Below are 20,904 nucleotides of genomic sequence, written 5' to 3'. Positions count from 1 at the left end.
AAATAACCAAGAAAATATTATTATTGAAGTATTTAACTTTATACTTATTACCATATATGTTTTATCAATTGGATGTAGCATTGGGCTCCGCTGTCTTTTGTTGAATCTATGTAATGCGTAGTATATAACCGTGTGCGTGTGTGTGTATCGATATGATCCTCCTCCCTTGTCAATCCACTGCTAGATGATGTCCTCCCCAGTGATTGATTATATATATATATATATATATATATATATATATATATATATATATATATATATATATATATATATACATATATACACATATATACATATATACACATATACACATATACACATACATACACACACATACACACATAATATATATTTCTGTTTTGATTTTTCTTTCATTTTGTTTTTCCCTATACATTTTGTTGTTATAATTATTTTTATAATATATAGATAGATAGATAGATAGATAGATAGATAGATAGATAGATAGATAGATAGATAGATAGATAGATAGATAGATACTGTAGATAGATACATACACATACACACACTATCTGAAATTGAAGAATTTCTTTTGCTTTAATGAATTTTGTCAAATCCACATAGGATGATGTATTCAAGTTTTAATTACATAAACGGCATTCCCAATTCTCCCTTTATTCAGTGAATTTAAATTGCAACACATTTATATATTTATTAAACAAAATGTTTGGGGGGCTTGAGGACTGGAGTTGCGCATCCATTCCCTAATGGCACAATGCCATTTTGTACCAATCAGTACCAAGTTTAGAAACACCACACATATTATTTTACACCAATTTATCTCTGAAGCTGGTATCTGCAGGAGGTTTCGGAAATGATGTATGGCTCCGGACAGCCAGCCGCATGAAGAAATAAAAGGAAGGTAGTTATCGCAGTAGAAAGCAGAAAAAGGTTAAATCACCAAAATGATGTTTATTTTTTCCCTCTGGCGGAGAGAGGGGCAATGGCGTCGTCGGCTTGTGGCGCTCTGGCCTTATCTGTTGAATATTGGTTGTGAGCACGCAGATAAGAGACAGTGACTTTGGATTTAACCTTGGAGGTCCTGGGCTTTCACATGGAGATATCATTCCAAAGGCAGCACATACAGTATGCTGAGAGTCACAAAGCAGCGCTGCTCCCAATCTCTCTGCAGCCGCTCATTAACCCCTTCCCAGTCAGAAGAACCAGAAAGGCATCCAGATGGTCCATCAAAGAGATTCAAAGATACAGCTCAACTCAATAGATCCACAAAACAATATATATATATATATATATATATATATATATATATATATATATATATATGAGAAAAATCTGCAGCACTCAAAAAGATGATGTCAAAAAAGTTATTTATTCCCACCATGTGAAGTAACCGGACACAGTAGTTTGAGCTCAAAGAGATTTTTCTCTTTTATATTATATATATATATATATATATATATATATATATATATATATATATATATATATATATATAAAATTGAGATATTACCAGATTGGAGTCCAGCAATGAGGAGACAGCACACCAGGAATGATATTCATGAAAATTGACCCCAGCCAACGTTTCGGTCTGCAGAGAGCGACCTTCCTCAGGGCTGTACAGACCGAAACGTTTCGGCTGGGGTGCCTGTATTTTCTACATTACAGAATCATTTTGAATATCATTCCTGGTGTGCTGTGTCCTCATTGCTGGTCTCCAATCTGGTAATATCTCCATTATTCTTACCTATGGGATTAGCATCTGGATTTTTTTATTACTACAGGGTGCTAGTTGTTGCTTTGCAATATATATATATATATATATATATATATATATATATATATATATATATATATATATATATAAATGTAAATACAACTGTATGCTCATCTGCATGTCTTAGACAGGTCTGCAACCCCGCCTTTCCCCATTATCACCCAGCACACAGCACTTCCACAGCAGCAAGGGATTCTGGGAAATGACATGCAAATGAGCACACAGTGCCACTTTTTGCTTCAAAAACCATTTTTAACATGGTTCCCTATAGGCTTAAGCTTGCTGCATGGTCACAGCTTTGAGCACAGCCAGGGTTAAGGTGCATACCCAGAAAACCCACCCACAGACAGCTGTTTTGACCTTAATGGGTCTCATCAGTGTGGGGTTGGTTAGCTGGGTATGCAAAGAAGCTAAAGGATGGGGTTTACCATACTGAGTTAAGTTATGGTGAGTTAAAAATGGTTTTTGAAGCAAAAAGTGGCACTGTGTGCTCATTTGCATGTCATTTCCCAGAATCCCAGACTGCAACAGGTCTTTAAATGGGTTTATAGTGTGCTGTTTTGTCACTGCTAATATATGTCTTTTTGCTTTATCTGAGTGTTGCTGCTTTTGTGCCTTCTCTTATGGGAAGACAGGGTTTCTATATTGATTTCTATGGAGCATGCACCTTGACTTTACATTTGTTGCTTGGAGTGCTGGCTGCTGCTTTTTGTTGTATATATATATATGGGCCAAAATGGTTTGATGCCTCTCAGTTTAGGGCATAATTTAGTTTTATTAATGGGTCAAACAAAGTTGTATTAAGGTATTAAGATGTTACAGCTGCAATCCCACAGAATTTTAATTATTGATTTGTTTTACATCATTCAAACGGGGGTCGGGGGGGGGGGGAAGAGTTTCTCTGGTGTTGATCCTTGGTACCTGTAGCTCCGGTGGCCGCCACGGTGCTCTGAGATGCTTACAGTTTTAGTTGCTGGCGTTACTTCCTGGATATTTAAACGGCCGTCCAATAAGATAGGAAGCAGTAAAGTCACCCCTCCGATTGGCCTATCTGCCCACAAGTTTGGATTTCACTAAGGGGGAGGAAAACCTTGGCAACTAAAACTGTAAGTCCCCCAGTTTAAATTCTGTAACACGAGTAGGTGTGATCGCTGCTCTAACCTCACAATATGATGAGCAGTTATAAAAGCAGTGGGGGGGAGGGGAGGAGTTATAGGAGCAGTGAGAGGCGGCGTTATAGGGAGTGATTAAACCGTTATAGGATCAGTTAGGGGAGGTGTTATAGGGAGTGGTTATAGGAGCAGTTAGGGGAGGAGTTATAGGGAGAGGTTATAGGATCAGTTAGGGGAGTGGTTATAGGGAGTGGTTATAGGAGCAATTTGGGGAGGTATTATAGGGAGCAGTTATAAGAGCAGTTAGGGGAGGAGTTATAGGGAGCAGTCAAGGCCACAGACAGATTTCCTGGGGCCCAGGACTAGAGTTACGACCGGCCCCCTCCATGTCGGCGGTCTTGCAAGCCCCCCCCCCCATTTTACACCTCACGAGCCCCCTCTTTTCCCCCTCCTCTTCCCGTGTATTTCTCTCCCCTCACTCTCATACTCAATCACCCCCTCTTTCCTCTCTCCTCTCACTTTCCCCCCCTCCATCAATTACCCCACTCTCACTCAATCCCTTCCCACCCCCGCATGTATTTATCTCCCCTCCTCACTCGTACTCCCTCTTTTCCTCACTCGCTCCTCTCACTCTCTCCCCCCTCCATCAATTACCCCACTCTCACTGAATCCCCCCTCCTCACACTCATTCCGTCCCCCTTCCCCCAATAATCCCCCCTCCCCGATAATCCCCCCCACAATACATACCAAAAAACCCACCCAACAAATAGATATAAAAGAACTCCTGCACCCCCCATATACATATATAGCAAAAAACACTCCCCAAATACATATAACCCCCCCAAATACATATAAACCCTCCCACCCCCAAATATATATAACCCTCCCTCACCCCCCAAATATATATAACCCCCCCTCACCCTCCAAATAGATATAAACCTTCCAAATACATAGAAACCCCCCTTACCCCCCAAATAAATATATATATATATAAAAAAACAGCCGAAATACATTTATCTACCTTGGGGATGGTCAGGCCGGTACCGTTGGCTGCAAGGGGAAAGGGGGGGGGGGGAAGTTGGGCCCGACCTCAGGCTGGGCCCAGCTGCTGGTCCTCTCACTGCGGGGCCCTGGCTCTCCCCAGCTTCGAGCCTCCCTCACTCTGTCCCACGCCGAGCGCCAGGCCTTCCAATCATGTAAGTGCGCAGCAGAAGCTGAGCCCAGCTTACTTACGGCGCGCGTCGACAGAGAGGCCCGGGGCGTGCCAGCAGCTTGGCGTGGGACAGAGTGAGGGAGGTCCGCAGCTGGGGAAATCCGGGGCGCAGCGGTGAGAGGATCAGCAGCTGGGCCTAACCAAAGGTCTTGCAGCGCTGGCTAGCCAGGCCACCGTAGCCACCGGGCCCGGCTCCCTCCCCCCTGTCATCGGCCAAGGGAGCAGCTAGGGGAGCAGTTAGGGGAACAGTTAAAGGAGCAGTTAGGGTAGGAGTTGTATGGAGCGATTAGAGTATGAGTTATAAGGAGCAGTTATAGGAGCCGGTAGGGTAGGAGTTATAGGGAGCAGTTATAGGAGAAGTTTGGGTAGCTGTTATAGGGAGCGGTTATAGGAGCAGTTAGGGGAGGAGTTATAAGGAGCGGTTATAAGAGCACAGTTAGGGGAGGAGTTACGGGGAGTGGTTATAGGATCAGTTAGGGGAGGTGTTATAGGGAGCGGTTATAGGATCAGTTAGGGGAGGTGTTATAGGGAGCAGTTATAGGGGGAGTTAGGATAGCTGTTATAGGGAGTGGTTGTAGGAGCAGTTAGGGTAGCTATTATAGGGAGTGGTTATAGGAAAAGTTAGGGGAGTTATAGGGAGCGGTTTTAGGAGCAGTTAGGGGAGGAGTTATGGGGAGTGGTTATAGGATCAGTTAGGGTAGGTGTTATAGGGAGCAGTTATAGGAGGAGTTAGGATAGCTATTATAGGGAGTGGTTATAGGAAAAGTTAGGGGAGGAGTTATAGGGAGCGGTTATAGGAAAAGTTAGGGGAGTTATAGGGAGTGGTTATAGGAGCAGTTAGGGGAGGAGTTATAGGGAGCGGTTATAGGAGCAGTTAGGGGAGGAGTTAAAGGGAGCGGTTATAGGAGCAGTTAGGGGAGGAGTTATAAGGAGCGGTTATAAGAGCACAGTTAGGGGAGGAGTTACGGGGAGTGGTTATAGGATCAGTTAGGGGAGGTGTTATAGGGAGCGGTTATAGGATCAGTTAGGGGAGGTGTTATAGGGAGCAGTTATAGGGGGAGTTAGGATAGCTGTTATAGGGAGTGGTTGTAGGAGCAGTTAGGGTAGCTATTATAGGGAGTGGTTATAGGAAAAGTTAGGGGAGTTATAGGGAGCGGTTATAGGAGCAGTTAGGGGAGGAGTTATGGGGAGTGGTTATAGGATCAGTTAGGGTAGGTGTTATAGGGAGCAGTTATAGGAGGAGTTAGGATAGCTATTATAGGGAGTGGTTATAGGAAAAGTTAGGGGAGGAGTTATAGGGAGAGGTTATAGGAAAAGTTAGGGGAGTTATAGGGAGCGGTAATAGGAGCAGTTAGGGGAGGAGTTAAAGGGAGCGGTTATAGGAGCAGTTAGGGGAGGAGTTATAGGGTGGTGTTATAGGAGAAGTTATAAGTAGTGGTTAAAAAAGTTAAAGGGGAGTTAAAGGGAGCAGTTAGGAGGAGGAGTTAAAGGAGCAGACATAAGAGCAGTTAGGGGAGAAGGTGGCCATATTTAAGAGGCACCGCAAACATTGTTTCACATTCATATTTCTCAGAAATTGACAGCTATGAAAGGTTTTCATAGATAAATGTGAGATTAGGATAAAAAAACAAATGAAAATAAGACTGAAAACATCTTTTTTGAATTGTGTAAGCAGGACTGGATCTTTAACCCCTTTGCTGCCAGAGGAGCAGCGAGTCGTTGGCCCCTATCTTGCGGCATTTTTTGGCCCACGTGCTAAACTGATGTGTTTATAGGAACAAAGGGAGAGAACGCCAGCATTAAACAAAGGAGTCACGAAACCCAGGTTCACATACGGGATAAGAGACAAAGAGATCTAAGCAGAATGAGAGAGCAGAGGGCAAGTGCATGCAACTTCTCCCGAAACCTCTGTCCCCTTCGCAGGGGTTAAGTCCGTCTTCAAAGGCTTCTCCAGATAAGTCCTGCTTTGAGCCTGTATATTTATCATAAGACAACAGGGCAAATTCTATCAGCATCCGTTAGCGAGGCTGGAATTTCCATTCCACCATATCTCGCCTGCCTTAACCCTTACACTCCACAGAGGCATTTTCTCTGACCCTTTAAACGGGGGGCAACAAGAATTTTTCCACAGACATTTAAAAAAAAATGCCTTGGTTATTTCTTTTTCATCCTAATCTCATACTGTGCTGTCCAATCCTGTAGTAGTTTGAAATGTCGGAGAAAATATTGATGTTATCCAATGAAAAAGACCCCTTTGTGTAGGAAGTGGGGGGGGGGGGGTCCTTGGAGCGGAACCGTGTTAATTTCAGCACCGCCGACCCTCTGCTTCCAGAGATACTCACCTCCGAATGTGCCCCCGATTCTTCATGCAGGTTTAAATCCCCCTGGCTAATGCGAGCCATTAGGAAGCAGCGATGGAAGACGTTGCAGCTTCCGATTGGCCTGCGCGAGGCTTTAAAACCTCCATTTTGTTTCCCCATGGAGGGCACAGTACCAGGCAAGTATCTTGGGAAGCAGGGGCCCCCCCGGAGCTGAGATTGACAGCAGCTGTGGAAGCACCGTAGCATTCTTAGTAAATGATCCTTTAACTAGATCATAATTATGCCGCATGTGCATATAACACGGTTGCCTGTGGACATTGGAAAGAGGTCACGTACAGATCAGAAATTCAGACACGGCGAAACTCCACAGATATCCAGTCACCCCCCCTCCCCCCAAATTGACATTATATATATTGTTTTTATCTTTAAAGATCCAGGGGGTCCGGGAGAGCTCCACCATGCTGATTCTGTTTCAAGGGACCCCCTGGTTGCCGGTAAAATGAATTAACACCATTTTTGTTCATTTTTACAACAACAATAACAACAACAAAAACTGACAAATATGGCCGCCTTGTGTGTTGTTGTTTTTTATACCAGTGCTGAACCGGCGGCCATATTGTCCTCCCCAGGAGATGGAGGGGGGTGAAGGTAGAGGCAACAAGACCCCGTCCCCCAAAAAACAAGCAGCATGGAGTGCTGCATTAAGAAGAAAGAGCACTGAGAGGAGGGACATGTACAAAGATACTTAGCACCACTCTACAATACAGCAAGCTAATTTAATTAGTTGAAGGTTCTGGAGTTCAACCAATGAGTGTAGGAGACTGGTACAGTAGGTACAGTTGGTATTTAATAGGTAGAGGATTAAAATAAAAATAGGCGCAGGACCTGCTAAATAGGTACAGTGCGAAACCTGCCTCAGTTGGAAGGCAGCGTCTTCAGCAGACTATATGAAGCAGAGAGCCGATGTAGCGTGAGCTTATTGCTCTATAGTGTGAGACTTGGAAAGAGATGGGGATTGGGGGTGGGGTGGAGAGAAGGGGCAACAGCCGTGCCCCTACTGTGAGGAGACTTAGGGAATAGGGCTGAAGGACCCCCGAGAGCAAAAGTGCGGCGGTAGCCTCAATTAGAGTAACTGTAATGAAATTAAAAGCCATTAGATCATTCACCGCTGAAGCCTGCAAGTTACCCACATGTCAAAGGAATTTGGCTAAGCCACGGGGATGAGAGGACCTCGTGAGCAAGGATGTCTCCCCTGTTATAGGGGTGGAACAGGGCCGGCGGGACTCGGCTCTCTCTGACGCCAAGGTTATGGTGGTGAGGGGTACAGAGCCCCCTCCCCCAACACAGCTGAAAAAAGGAGGCTTTAGAAATATATATATATGTATACATAAAAATAATTATAATATAATGTATATATAAATATATACTTTATATTATAATTATTTTTATGTATACATATATATTTCCAAAGCCTTCTTTTTTCAGTTGTATATGTGTGTATGGAAATATTACTGTATGCTCATTTGCATGACTTAGACAGGTTTGTGAGATATATATATATATATATAATATTATGAAACTGAGAGAAGCGGCACTCCACTGTCTTATACATACAGTGCCGGGTGCTCTTGCAGAGAATAAGAAGGTAGAGATGAACCTCTCTCAAGACCAACTGAAATGTGGATTTGTTTAAATAAACCACCAATCTCTTTGAATAAGACCCGTCGTGCCCTCTTTCTTCAATATATATATACACACACATTATTTAGGTTATGGTGGGTGAAAAGGTCCCTCCACCATATAGCATATTAACACATGTGAATGTACTCACAAGTAATATTTTTATACACACACACACACAACACACACAGGCATGCCCCGGTTTAAGTACACTCACTTTAAGTACACTCGCGAGTAAGGACATATCGCCCAATAGGCAAACGGCAGCTCGCGCATGCGCCTATGAGCACGTCCTGAACAGCAATATTGGCTCCCTACCTGTACCGAAGCTGTGCGCAAGCGGGGAGACTATAGAGCCTGTTACAAATGCGTTATTTACATCAGTTATGCACGGGGTTGCCACCTCTCCGGGTTTCACCCGGAGACTCCGGGTTTGGCATCCCCCTTCTCCGGGCTCCGGGTTTGTCCCTGAAATCTCCGGGTGGGCGGGTTGTTGCAGACAGGGCAGCACAGTAAGTGAAGTTCGCATTGCTTGCAGCACTCACAGATCCTCTGCATTTCTCACGGGACTATCTGTGTGCACTTCACAGCCTACTACATTCCGGGTCACAGCCCTATGCTCTACTGCAACATGCTCACAGGTAGGGGATCATGGGAGTTGTAGTTTTTATTAGACAAGCTCGATTGGCACATAAGCAAACACAGTAACATTCCTAGAAAACCCTGCTAGAGAACACACACCACCCCCATGTATCTTATCTCCTCTCCCCCCTCTCCCTCCCTTCTCCTCCCCTTCCTTCTCCCCCCCCCTCCTTCTCCCCCCCTCTCCCTTCTCCCCCCCCTCCCCTTCTCCCCCCCTCTCCTCTCCCCCCCCTCTCCCTTCTCCCCTCCCCCTCTCCCTTCTCCCCCCCCCCTCTCCTTCTCCCCCCCCTCTCGCCTTCTCCCCCCCCTCTCCCTTCTCCCCCCTCACCCTCTCCCTCTCCCCCCCCCTCTCCCTTCTCCCCCCCTCTCCCTTCTCCCCCCCCTCTCCCTTCTCCCCCCCCCTCTCCCTTCTCCCCCCCCCTCGCTCCCTTCTCCCCCCCTCTCCCTTCTCCCCCCCTCTCTCCCTTCTCCCCCCCCTCTCCCCTTCTCCCCCCCTCTCCTTCTTCCCCCCCCTCTCCCTTTTCCCCCCCCCTCTCCCTTTCCCCCCCCCTCTCCCTTTCTCCCCCCCCTCTCCCTTCTCCCCCCCCTCTCCCTGTCTCCCCCCCCCTCTCCCTTCTCCCCCCCCCCCTCTCCCTTCTCCCCCCCCCCTCTCCCTTCTCCCCCCCCCCTCTCCCTTCTCCCCCCTCCCCTCTCCCTTCTCTCCCCCCCCCCTCTCCCTTCTCCCCCCCCCCTCTCCCTTCTCCCCCCCCCTCTCCCTTCTCCCCCCCCCTCTCCCTTCTCCCCCCCCCCTCTCCCTTCTCCCCCCCCCCTCTCCCTCTCTCCCCCCCCCTCTCCTTTCTCCCCCCCCCCCTCTCCCTTCTCCCCCCCCCCTTCCCTTCTCCCCCCCCCTCTCCCTTCTCCCCCCCCTCTCCCTTCACCCCCCCCCATCCCTTCTCCCCCCCCCCTCTCCTTCCCCCCCCCTCTCCCTTCTCCCCCCCCCCCTCTCCCCTTCTCCCCCCCCCTCTCCCTTCTCCCCCCCCCCCTTCCCTTCTCCCCCCCCCTCTCCCTTCTCCCCCCCCTCTCCCTTCTCCCCCCCCACTCTCCCTTCTCCTCCCCCCCCTCTCCCTTCTCCCCCCCCCTCTCCCTTCTCCCCCCCCCCTCCCTTCTCCCTCCCCCCTCTCCCTCTCCCCCCCCCTCTCCCTTCTCCCCCCCCTCTCCCTTCTCCCCCCCCCTCTCCCTTCTCCCCCCCCCCTCTCCCTTCTCCCCCCCCCCTCTCCCTTCTCTCCCCCCCCCCCTCTCCCTTCTCCCCCCCCCCTCTCCCTTCTCCCCCCCCCTCTCCTTCTCCCCCCCCCCTCTCCCTTCTCCCCCCCCCCTCTCCCCTTCTCCCCCCCCCCTCTCCCTTCTCCCCCCCCCTCTCCCTTCTCCCCCCCCCTCTCCCTTCTCCCCCCCCTCTCCCTTCTCCCCTCCCTCTCCCTTCTCCCCTCTCTCTCCCTTCTCCCCTCTCTCTTCTCCTCCCCCTCTCTCTCCTCCTCCCCCTCTCTCTCTTCTCCCTCTCTCTCTCTTCTCCCCCCCTCTCTCTCTCTTCTCCTCCCCCTCTCTCTCTCTCCCCCCCCTCTCTCTCTCTTCTCCTCCCCCTCTCTCTTCTCTCCCCCCTCTCTCTCTCTTCTCCTCCCCCCTCTCTGTCTTCTCCTCCCGCCTCTCTCTCTCTTCTCCCCTCTCTCTTCTCCTCCCCCTCTCCTCTCATCCTCCCCCTCTCTCTCTCTCTTCATCTCCCCCTCTCTCTCTTCTCCCCCTCTCTCTCTTCTCCCCCCCCTCTCTCTCTCTCTCTCTCTCTCTCTCTCTTCCCTCCTCTCTCTCTCTTCTCCTCTCTCTCTCCTCTCTTCTCCTCCCTCTCTCTCTCTCTCTTCTCCTCCCTCTCTCTCTCTTCTCCTCCCTCTCTCTCTCTCTTCTCCTTCCCTCTCTCTCTCTTCTCTCTCCCCCTCTCACTCTCTCTCTTCTCCTCCCCCCCTCTCTCTCTCTCTTCTCCTCCCCCCTCTCTCTCTCTCTTCTCCTCCCCCCCTCTCTCTTCTCCCCCTCTCTCTTTACAGTAAAGCTGCTTCAGTTCCTCCCTTTTGATAGCAATGAGGTAACCTGTCTTTGTTAAATTAACTCAAGTAAAGTTAACTGAGGTAAACATTGTAATAAATTAATATTGATCAGTGACGACTCTGTTTGCAACAATTGTCATCAGCGTTAGTTATAAATAATAGAAATGACGTAAGGTATAATTCCATATACCATTAACGCAGCAATAGTGCCAGCAATAGCATTTTCCCTCCATCTTCCCTGCAAACTACTCTCAATATGGCTGCGCGGCGTCAAATGGCGCTGCGTTGCCATGCCAACGGGAACGTCACGTGACGTAACAGCATCACGTGATGCTCGTTGCCATGACAATGAGACACCACATGATGTCACGACGTCCATGCGGTGCCACGTTGTCATGGCGACTTGACGCCGCGTGACGTTACATAGCATCCGTTGTCATGGCAACACAGTGTCATTTAAAAAAAAAAAATCTCCGGGTTGACCGTCAGTCGAAGGTGGCAACCCTGGTTATGCACGTGTATGACGACTGCAGTACAGAACATGCATCGATAAGGGGAAAAAGGTAGTGCTTCACTTTAAGTACATTTTCGCTTTACATACATGCTCTGGTCCCATTGCGTATGTTAATGCCGGGTATGCCTGTATACATATACATACGCACACACACAGTTATTAGGTACTCATAACTTTGACTATCTCCTAATGCAGATATCAGCGGGACATATACCTCTTACCCCTCCTAACATGCAGACATCGGGAACACATACCTCTCGAATCACCGTCCTAACACACCAACATCAGGGACACATACCTCTCACCTCCTCCTAATACACAGACATCAGGGACACATACCTCTCACCTCCTCCTAATACACAGACATCAGGGACACATACCTCTCACTTGCTCCTAATACACATATATGAGGGACAAATACCTGTCACTAACTTCCAATACACATATCAGGGACACATACCTCTCCCCCCCCTAATACACGGACATCAGGAACATATACCTCTCATCCCGTCCTAATACACATATCAGGGACACATGCCTCCCCACCACCCCCTAATATACAGACATCAGGGACACATACCTCTTACCCACTCCTAAAACACAGAAATCAGGGACATATACCTCTCACCCCCTCCTAATATACAAAAATCAGGGACCCGTACCTCTCACACCCTCCTAATACACCGTCATCAGGGACACATACCTCTCCCCCCCCCTTCCTAATACTCCGACATCGGTGACGCATACCGTTCATCCCCTCCTAATACACATATATCAGGGACACATACCTCTCACCCCCCTAATAAACAGGCATCTGGGACACATACCTCTTACCCCCCTCCTAACACAGATATCACGGACACATACCTCTCACCCTCTCCTAATACACAGAAACCAGGGACCCGTATCTCTCACCCCCTCCTAATACACCGACATCAGGCACACATACCTCTCCAACCTCCTAATACACAGACATCAGGCACACATACCTCTCCAACCTCCTAATACACAGACATCCCCAATTTTAACTACCACAACGTCATATTTCATTAATATTTAATAAAGTCCATACGTAGGGTTGCCAGACTGCTTCTCCAAAAATACTGGACACAATGGTGAAATGTGCGACATGCTTGAGACACACACACCTCTCTCTGCTCCATGCTGTTTCCTCCTCTCATTTGCCCCACCCCCAGGGCTCCTGACACCTCCTCCTGATTGACTGCTTTACCCAGCAGTAGCCAATCAGGATGGAGGAAGCTGCCTAGCCCCCCCAGGCAACAGCCCTGCTCAGGGAGATCCTGAACCCCCCCCCCCCCCCCCGGCCCCCAGCCGGTCAAGTTACTTTGTCCAGAGAGGTAATACCTGACACATACATGTCCAGTATTACCTCAATTTTTTTACTGGACAGAGTGTCAAAATACAGGACAGTCCAGTTCAATACCGGACACCTGGCGACCCTATCCATACTGTATGTAATTTTACTTGGATAAACCAAGACGTCCTGACACAGATCTTCTTACTAACGCCCCCAAACATTTTCAAGACCGAGCAGCCTCCAGCACGGGAGGAGTTAAAGGGTGCGCATTTGTATGATTTTTAAAGCCTTTGAAATCCCTGTTTTATGTGGTTTTCCACATAACTGCCTGGATCAGAAGGCGTGAGGCCTGGTCTATGGGCCTGTCTTAGGAGCCTGGCTCGCTGCCCCTTAAAACTCTGTTATTCTTCCAGGTTCTGTAAACTTTATGGATTTTCCTATTCAGAAATGGAAATCTTTGCCGGTCTAAATCCAGAGGGTGTGCGGCGGCGGCACTTAACCCCTTCAGTGCTGGATGTGTGTGTGTGTGTGTGTGTATATACATATATAATTTTTGTTTTTAAGAAATACATATACAGTGTATATATATATGTATATGTATATGTATATATATATATATATATATATATATATATATATATATATATATGTGTAGAGGTATCAGTACAGTGTTAGCCGAGCCTGAATAATCAAAAAATGAATAGACGATACCGTTCTGTGGCTAATGAAATGCTTTTATTTGTGCGAGCTTTCGAGATACACTGATCTCTTCTTCCGGCGATGTTACAATGAATAAAGCAAGCAAAGGGAATACTTAAAAACATTCCAAGAGACACTGTTTTTAAGTATACCCTTTGCTTGCTTCATTCATTGTAACACTGCCGGAAGAAGAGATCAGTGTATCTCGAAAGCATTTCGTTAGCCACAGAACGGTATCGTCTATTCATTTTTTGATTATATATATATATGTGTATATATATATATATATATATATATATATATATATATATATATATACAGTGGTTGACAAATCAGCAAAAAATCTACTCGCCACACAAAAAAATCTACTCGCCACCTAGTACCAAACGTGTGCTGCTTGGGCCAATATTTACTCGCCCGGGGGTTAAATCCACTTGCCCGGGGCGAGCAAATGAATAGGTTTGTCGAACACTATATATATATATATATATATATTTGTGTGTGTGTGTGTGTGTGTGTGTGTATATGTATATCTTAAATGTAAAAAAATATACATATATATATATATATACACACAGTGGTCGACAAATCACCAAAAAAATCTACTCGCCGAACAAAAAAATCTACTCGCCACCTAGTACCACACGTGTGCTGCTTGGGCCAATAGGAGCTCGCCACGATGTTAAATTCACTCGCCCGGGGCGTGCAAATGTATAGGTTTGTCGAACACTATGTATATATATATATATATATATATATATATATATGGCACCGTATTTATCAAAGCCCAAAATCCCTTTCCAATGGGACCTTTTTCGAGACCCCCTGTTCTTGCTGTAGTTTGGTCCCAGGTATGTGGTCTGCAGACGCTCTTTGCGGGTTTATTACACTGATGTGCTCCCTGTGCTGACGGCTTCATGATGTTGAAGGGTGGCTGGTAATGACCTTTACTAAGCAAACGTCTATTTGGTGCAAAATCGGTGTGTGTGCGACGCTGAAATCTCCTCAATCTGCGCCATCAGCGTCAAAAATGATATTTTACTTTGCCGCATAGATGTTAATGGCATGTGCTAAGAAAGATTGTTTCTGTGCGCCCAAAATAAAATCGCCAAAATCGTCCGCCAAGTTAAACCCTAAAGAGTATGTTGATAGCGTTAGTGCGAAATGAGCGTTAGCGCGAAATGAGGTTGCTTTGTATAAACCAACGTTTTTTATTTGACACTGGGCGAATGTTTCAGTACATAGGTTACCAAAGTGGATCATTTTAGCAGTATGGCTATTATACATAATATTACACTAATAATTGATATAGTGATACTTGTTATAAATAAAAACAAATGACACCTAATTCAACATGACACAGTGCGCCAAAATCCATTTCACACAACGAATGATGCATCGTGTGTCAGTCGCGTAACCGCCTGCATGCGTACGACGCACATTTTATGAAGGTTTCAACTACTTTTTAGCACTGAAAATTTGATGTGCACATTTAAGAAAGTTAAATAAAGTCTTAGAACACGGATCCCTAAGGGCCGTTCTATACCGTGTGCGGCCGTGTGCGCGTGCGTGCATGTGCCGCAGGCTTCTCGTGTGTGTGCTGTGAGTGAAGGTACTGAGTGTGTGTATGTGTGTATAGAGATTGTGAGTTATGTATTAAATAATATTTTTTAAATAAAAAAAATGTTGTAATAATTTTATTTAAATTTATTTAACTTTGACACACACACACACACACACACACACACACACACACATACACACACACATATACACACACACACACACACACACACACACATACATTACAGCGCCGGTAGCGGCGCAAAATCATTAATTTCCTCATCTTCTCCCTCGTTGGTCCGCGCCAAGCTCCCTGCCGTGCGCGCGCGGTCCTATTATAGAATGTCTGGCGATCCTCAGCCAACTAAAACTGCCGCGTAGCGCGCGCCCGCACTATAGAACCAGCCTAATAACTTGTGTTTATCGCACCCCGTGAATCTGTCCACTCTGTCTCGCTGCAGATCATCCTGAACTCCATGCACAAGTACCAGCCGCGACTTCACATTGTCAAGGCGGATGAGAACAACGGCTTTGGCTCCAAGAACACGGCTTTCTGCACCCACGTGTTCCCCGAGACTGCGTTTATAGCTGTCACATCGTACCAAAACCACAAGGTAAAACTCTGGTGCTTGCAGGAGCCATGACCTGTATTCTTCTCCGAGCTTCTCTGCTCATCTGAGAATCCGTTTGACGGATAACGGATCGTCGGATAGTGAGGACCACCTGTACAGAAGAATTTACAATGCATCTGATCTCACACGCGCTGTTAGAGAGGGTTGGGGTTCCTTACAATGCATCTGATCTCAGAGGTGCTGTTAGAGAGGGTTGGGGTTCCTTATAATGCATCTGATCTCACACGCGCTGTTAGAGAGGGTTGGGGTTCCTTACAATGCATCTGATCTCACACGCGCTGTTTGAGAGGGTTGGGGTTCCATACAATGCATCTGATCTAAGACGCGCTAGTAGAGAGGGTTGGGGTTCCTATCAATGCATCTGATCTCCGACGCGCTATTAGAGAGGGTTGGGGTTCCTTACAATGCATCTGATCCCAGATGCGCTTTTAGAGAGGGTTGGGGTTCCTTACTATACATCTGATCTAAGACGCGCTATTAGAGAAGGTTGGGGTTCCTTACAATGCATCTGATCTAAGACGTGCTATTAGAGAGGGTTGGGGTTCCTTACAGTGCATCATATCTCAGACGCGCTACTAGAGATGGTTGGGGTTGCTTACTATACATCTGATCTCAGACTCGCTATTAGAGAGGGTTGGGGTTCCTTACAATGCATCTGATCTCAGATGCGCTACTAGAGAGGGTTGGGATTCCTTACAATGCATCTGATCTCAGACGCGCTATTAGAGAGGGTTGGGGTTCCATACAATGCATCTGATCTCAGACGCGCTACTAGAGAGGGTTGGGGTTCCTTACAATGCATCTGATCTCAGACGCGCTATTAGAGAGGGTTGGGGTTCCTTACAATGCATCTGATCTCAGACGCACTATTAGAGAGGGTTGGGTAGGGTGACCAGACGTCCCGGTTTTCATCTCCTGTCCTGGTATTCTGAAATGTCCGTTAATGTCCCAGTTTTCTTTGAGCTTGCCGACTGTGTATGCGCGATCAGAGCTTGGTGGCAGTGCACGCGCGATTGGAGGTTGCGAGCCGCGCATGCATGATCGGAACTTGCTGGCGATCGATAGGGCAATGGGTGGCTGGCAAGCGGCGATTGCCAGCAAGTGCCTGATGCGCATGCGTGGTCTGCGTTCCCTGACCGGCAAGCTCTGATTGCACATGCGCAGCCAGCAAGCTTCAATGGAGCATGCACTACCAGTGCTCACCTGTCGTGCATGCGCGGTCAGTGCTCGCCTTTCGCGCATGCATGGTCGGCGCTTGCCTTTTGCGCATGTGCAACATGTGTCCTGGTTTTTCCAAGGAAGAATATGGTCACGCTAGTGTTGGGGTTCCTTATAATGCATCTGATCTCAGACACGCTATTAGAGAGGGTTGGGGTTCCTTACAATGCATCTGATCTCAGACACGCTATTAGAGAGGGTTGCGGTTCCTTACAATGCATCTGATCTCAGACACGCTATTAGAGATGGTTGGGGTTCCTTACAATGCATCTGATCTCAGACGCGCTATTAGAGAGGGTTGGGGTTCCTTACAATGCATCTGATCTCAGACGCGCTAGTAGAGAGGGTTTGGGCTCCTTACAATACATCTGATCTCAGACGCGCTATTAGAGAGGGTTGGGGTTCCTCACAATGCATCGGATCCCAGACGCGCTATTAGAGAGGGTTGGGGCTCCTTACAATGCATCTGATCTCAGAGGCGCTATTAGAGAGGGTTTGACAATATAATTATAAGGTTCCTTATCCATAAAAAGGTTAAAAAAAAACACTGCTCTATCCAATAATGACACCTTATGGTTAACCAGTGAGTGGCTGTGAGAAATTATTAATGATAATACTATGGGCTACGAAGTACCACACATTGTTTTTATTTCCACCTTCTCTGGGGCACTGCTGCTCTTATCCGCAAACTCACTGCTCCCAGCTCCTTTTAAAATGAATTTACTTTTGCTGCACAAATATGATCATTAATCCGTCTAGAGACCATCGCCCCGTGGGGGTTACCGGGTGCAGCGGGCTTTTTGCAGCATCTGCACAGTGACATTACTTCTTTTTTTTTAAAGGGTCACACATTTTTTTATAATATATATCACTCCGGGAAGAAGGCCCCCTTGGCTGAAACGCGTTGAGTGTCCACTCTAGGCAGCTATTCATTATTTTGTTGGCGTGACTCTTGGTGCTTATCCTGTGGACTGTATGACTTATTTCCACACATCCTGGAGTTTAACTCCGTGGGACTGACTCCATCATCACTATATGGCAACTGAGTATCATTTTCTCTGCTATTTGGAGTCATTATCTCCTATGGAACCCTTACTCTAGGTTGTTTCATATGTGCAAACAGCACTGGCTTTTTGTGATTCTACAGCCACGTGTCTTACTTGCTTTTGTGCAGCCACCACAGGCATTGTATGCATCTTTTTTTGATTTTGATATTTTGTATTGCTGTTCAGGGTTTGAGTCTTTGTTTCATTTTGTCTCCCCTGTGCCTCCCCCTTGGTTTAAGTTATTATTTTTCTTATGTACATCATTTTTGTATATAGGTTTATTTATGCCATACCTTTCTTTATGCCCTTAGCTTAGTTATCTACCTTTTTAGCTTAGGTCTTTACCAGGTTTTTTTTTTTTTAAATATTCAGCTTTCTTTGTGTCGCTTTATATAGTTATCAGGCTCATTGTGCAGACACATTTTTTGCTTTTGATTTATTTTTCAGCATTATTGATTTTTGTAAATTTTAGTCAGTCACAGTCTTTTTGTATTTTTTTGCTGCCCTTAGTGTGTATATGTTTTTAAATGTTAGTGTTCTTTTTGCTCTTTATTAAAATCTATTCATTTTCTATTCTGACTTTAGTTTCCTGGTCTTTTGGTATTATGTTATCAGTTATTTTGTGGTATATTTAGAGTGCTGCTTTCGGGGATTGTCTAAGTCTTTTGTGTGTTCAATATATATATATATATATATATACATTTAGATACGTTATGGTGGGTGACGAAAAAACCTCCACCGTAAAGCATATAGCAAATAAAAATAGTACTTGTGAGCACATTCACGTGACTAAGGCCTCGGCCATGCTTCCTGCTGGCGTGCTGAGGCGCGCTGAGGCTCAGGGAAAGCGGGTGCTTTCCCTGGCCTTGCGGTTGCTTACCGCAAGCGCCGTCAGCGGGCCTGCAGGGGGCGGGCCGGGGGCGGGCGCGTCACTGGCCGGGGGCGGGCCAGTAATGTCACGGAGCTGGTTCGCCCTCATTGGACGAACCGCTCACGTGACCGGCCTGTTTCGCCGGCAAGCGGGGGAATTTTAAATTCCCCTAAGACCTGCGCTTCCGCAAGCGCGCGGAAGCGTAGGCGAGCCCCTACTAAAGCCGCTCTAATTGCGGCTGTAGGGGCTCAGTGCTGAGCGGGAGCGCGCATTAGCGCGCTTCCGCCAGCAAGCAACTAACATGGCCGAGGCCTTAGACAGGTCTGCAACCCTGCCTTTCATCTACTCACAGGTTTTACAGGTACACTTCTGATTTATTTGCGATATGCTTTATGGTGGAGTTTTTTTTCGTCACCTTTTTCACCCATCTAAACGTGGTGAAACCCACCCAGCCTTAAAATAGCAAAGCCAGTACAACCAGCCTCACTCACACCGATGAGACCCAAAAGGTCAAAACAGCTGTCTGTGAGTAGGTTTACTAGCTTGGCATCAAAACGCAGGCTGTGCTGACAGCTGTGTAATGCAGTGAGTATAAGCGTAAAAGGGTTCCATGTAAAAAATGGATTTGAAGCAAAAGGTGACACTGTGTGCTCATTTGCATGCGATTTCCCAGAATCCCTTGCTGCAGAGGAACCACTGTATGCTAGGTGATAATCGCGAAAAGCAGGGTTGCAGACCTGTCTAAGGCTACGGCCCCAGTGCCGACTATTTTTATTTGTTATATATAAATATATTTATACTTGCACATTTATTTTTTTAAAGAATATGGAATTGATTGGAAAAGTATAAATACATAAAGCACGGAGCAGAGGCAGTTAACCCCGTCGCTGCCAGAGAGACCTGCCATGCGTGGCAGGCGCCTTTGGAAGCAAAGGGGTTAAAAAAAGACCCCCCGCCTCTGCCATTTCGCGGTTCCAACGCGCGTTTTTATGGGTTCTGGAAATGAGCGGCCCAGCAAATCTTTTTTTTTAACATCTGTATATTGAAAAAATTTAAATCTTCGCCCATGTGGGGAATAAAAAAAAAAATAAGTTTTTGCGTAAAAAAAACCCAGATGCCGGAAAGAATGCATCGGAAATCAAAACCTTCGCGTCCCAGGCTTTTTACTGAAATACGGGAGGGGTCGGTGATTTATCCGCAGTAACAGTCTGGGCCTGTTATCAAATCGTTTAACCCCTGAGGTGCAAGTTGGTCTCCCAAACACGGTTCCCTGATGTGATCTCTAGGTGAAGGGATGAAAAATTCTCACTATCGTGTGTTTAGAATCTTGCACAATGTTGTAATGATGTGTATTTAACAGCATATATAGCAGTGCTGTGTATCTGTGTGTATACAGTATCACCAGCAGTATAAGCAGTGCTGTGTTTCTGTGTATACAGTATCACCAGCAGTATAAGCAGTGCTGTGTTTCTGTGTATACAGTATCACCAGCAGTATAAGCAGTGCTGTGTTTGTGTATATATAACACTGGCAGTATAAGCAGCGCTGTGTTTCTGTGTATATAACACTGGCAGTAAAAGCAGTGCTGTGTTTCTGTGTATTTAACACTGGCAGTATAAGCAGCGCTGTGTTTCTGTGTATATAACACTGGCAGTATAAGCAGCGCTGTGTTTCTGTGTATATAACACTGGCAGTATAGGCAGTGCTGTGTTTCTGTGTATATAACACTGGCAGTATAAGCAGTGCTGTGTTTCTGTGTATATAATACTGGCAGTATAAGCAGTGCTGTGTTTCTGTGTATATAACACTGGCAGAATAACCAGTGCTGTGTTTCTGTGTATATAACACTGGCAGTATAAGCAGTGCTGTGTTTCTCTGTGTATACAGTATCACCAGCAGTATAAGCAGTGCTGTGTTTATGTGTGTATACAGTATCACCAGCAGTATAAGCAGTGCTGTGTTTCTGTGTGTATACAGTATCACCAGCAGTATAAGCAGTGCTGTGTTTCTGTGTATATAACACTGGCAGTATAAGCAGCGCTGTGTTTCTGTGTATATAACACTGGCAGTATAGGCAGTGCTGTGTTTCTGTGTATATAACACTGGCAGTATAAGCAGTGCTGTGTTTCTGTGTATATAACACTGGCAGTATAAGCAGTGCTGTGTTTCTGTGTATTTAACACTGGCAGTATAAGCAGTGCTGTGTTTCTGTGTATATAACACTGGCAGTATAAGCAGTGCTGTGTTTCTGTGTAT

At 46.4% G+C, this 20,904-nt stretch overlaps 1 protein-coding gene across 1 annotated transcript in view; it reads left to right on the top strand.

Moving 5' to 3' along the window:
- TBX5 (T-box transcription factor 5) overlaps positions 1-20,904 on the top strand; it is a 49,010-nt gene that overhangs the window by 13,829 nt on the left and 14,277 nt on the right. The window contains 1 exon segment of the mRNA XM_075568827.1: positions 15,343-15,495. Coding sequence (XP_075424942.1) covers positions 15,343-15,495 — 153 coding nt within the window.

The sequence above is a fragment of the Ascaphus truei genome, chromosome 13 (genome assembly GCF_040206685.1).
Source record: "Ascaphus truei isolate aAscTru1 chromosome 13, aAscTru1.hap1, whole genome shotgun sequence".
Lineage (NCBI taxonomy): Eukaryota > Metazoa > Chordata > Amphibia > Anura > Ascaphidae > Ascaphus > Ascaphus truei.
The sequence above is the reverse complement of the archived record's forward strand: the minus strand, read 5'-3'. Positions and strand labels throughout refer to the sequence as shown.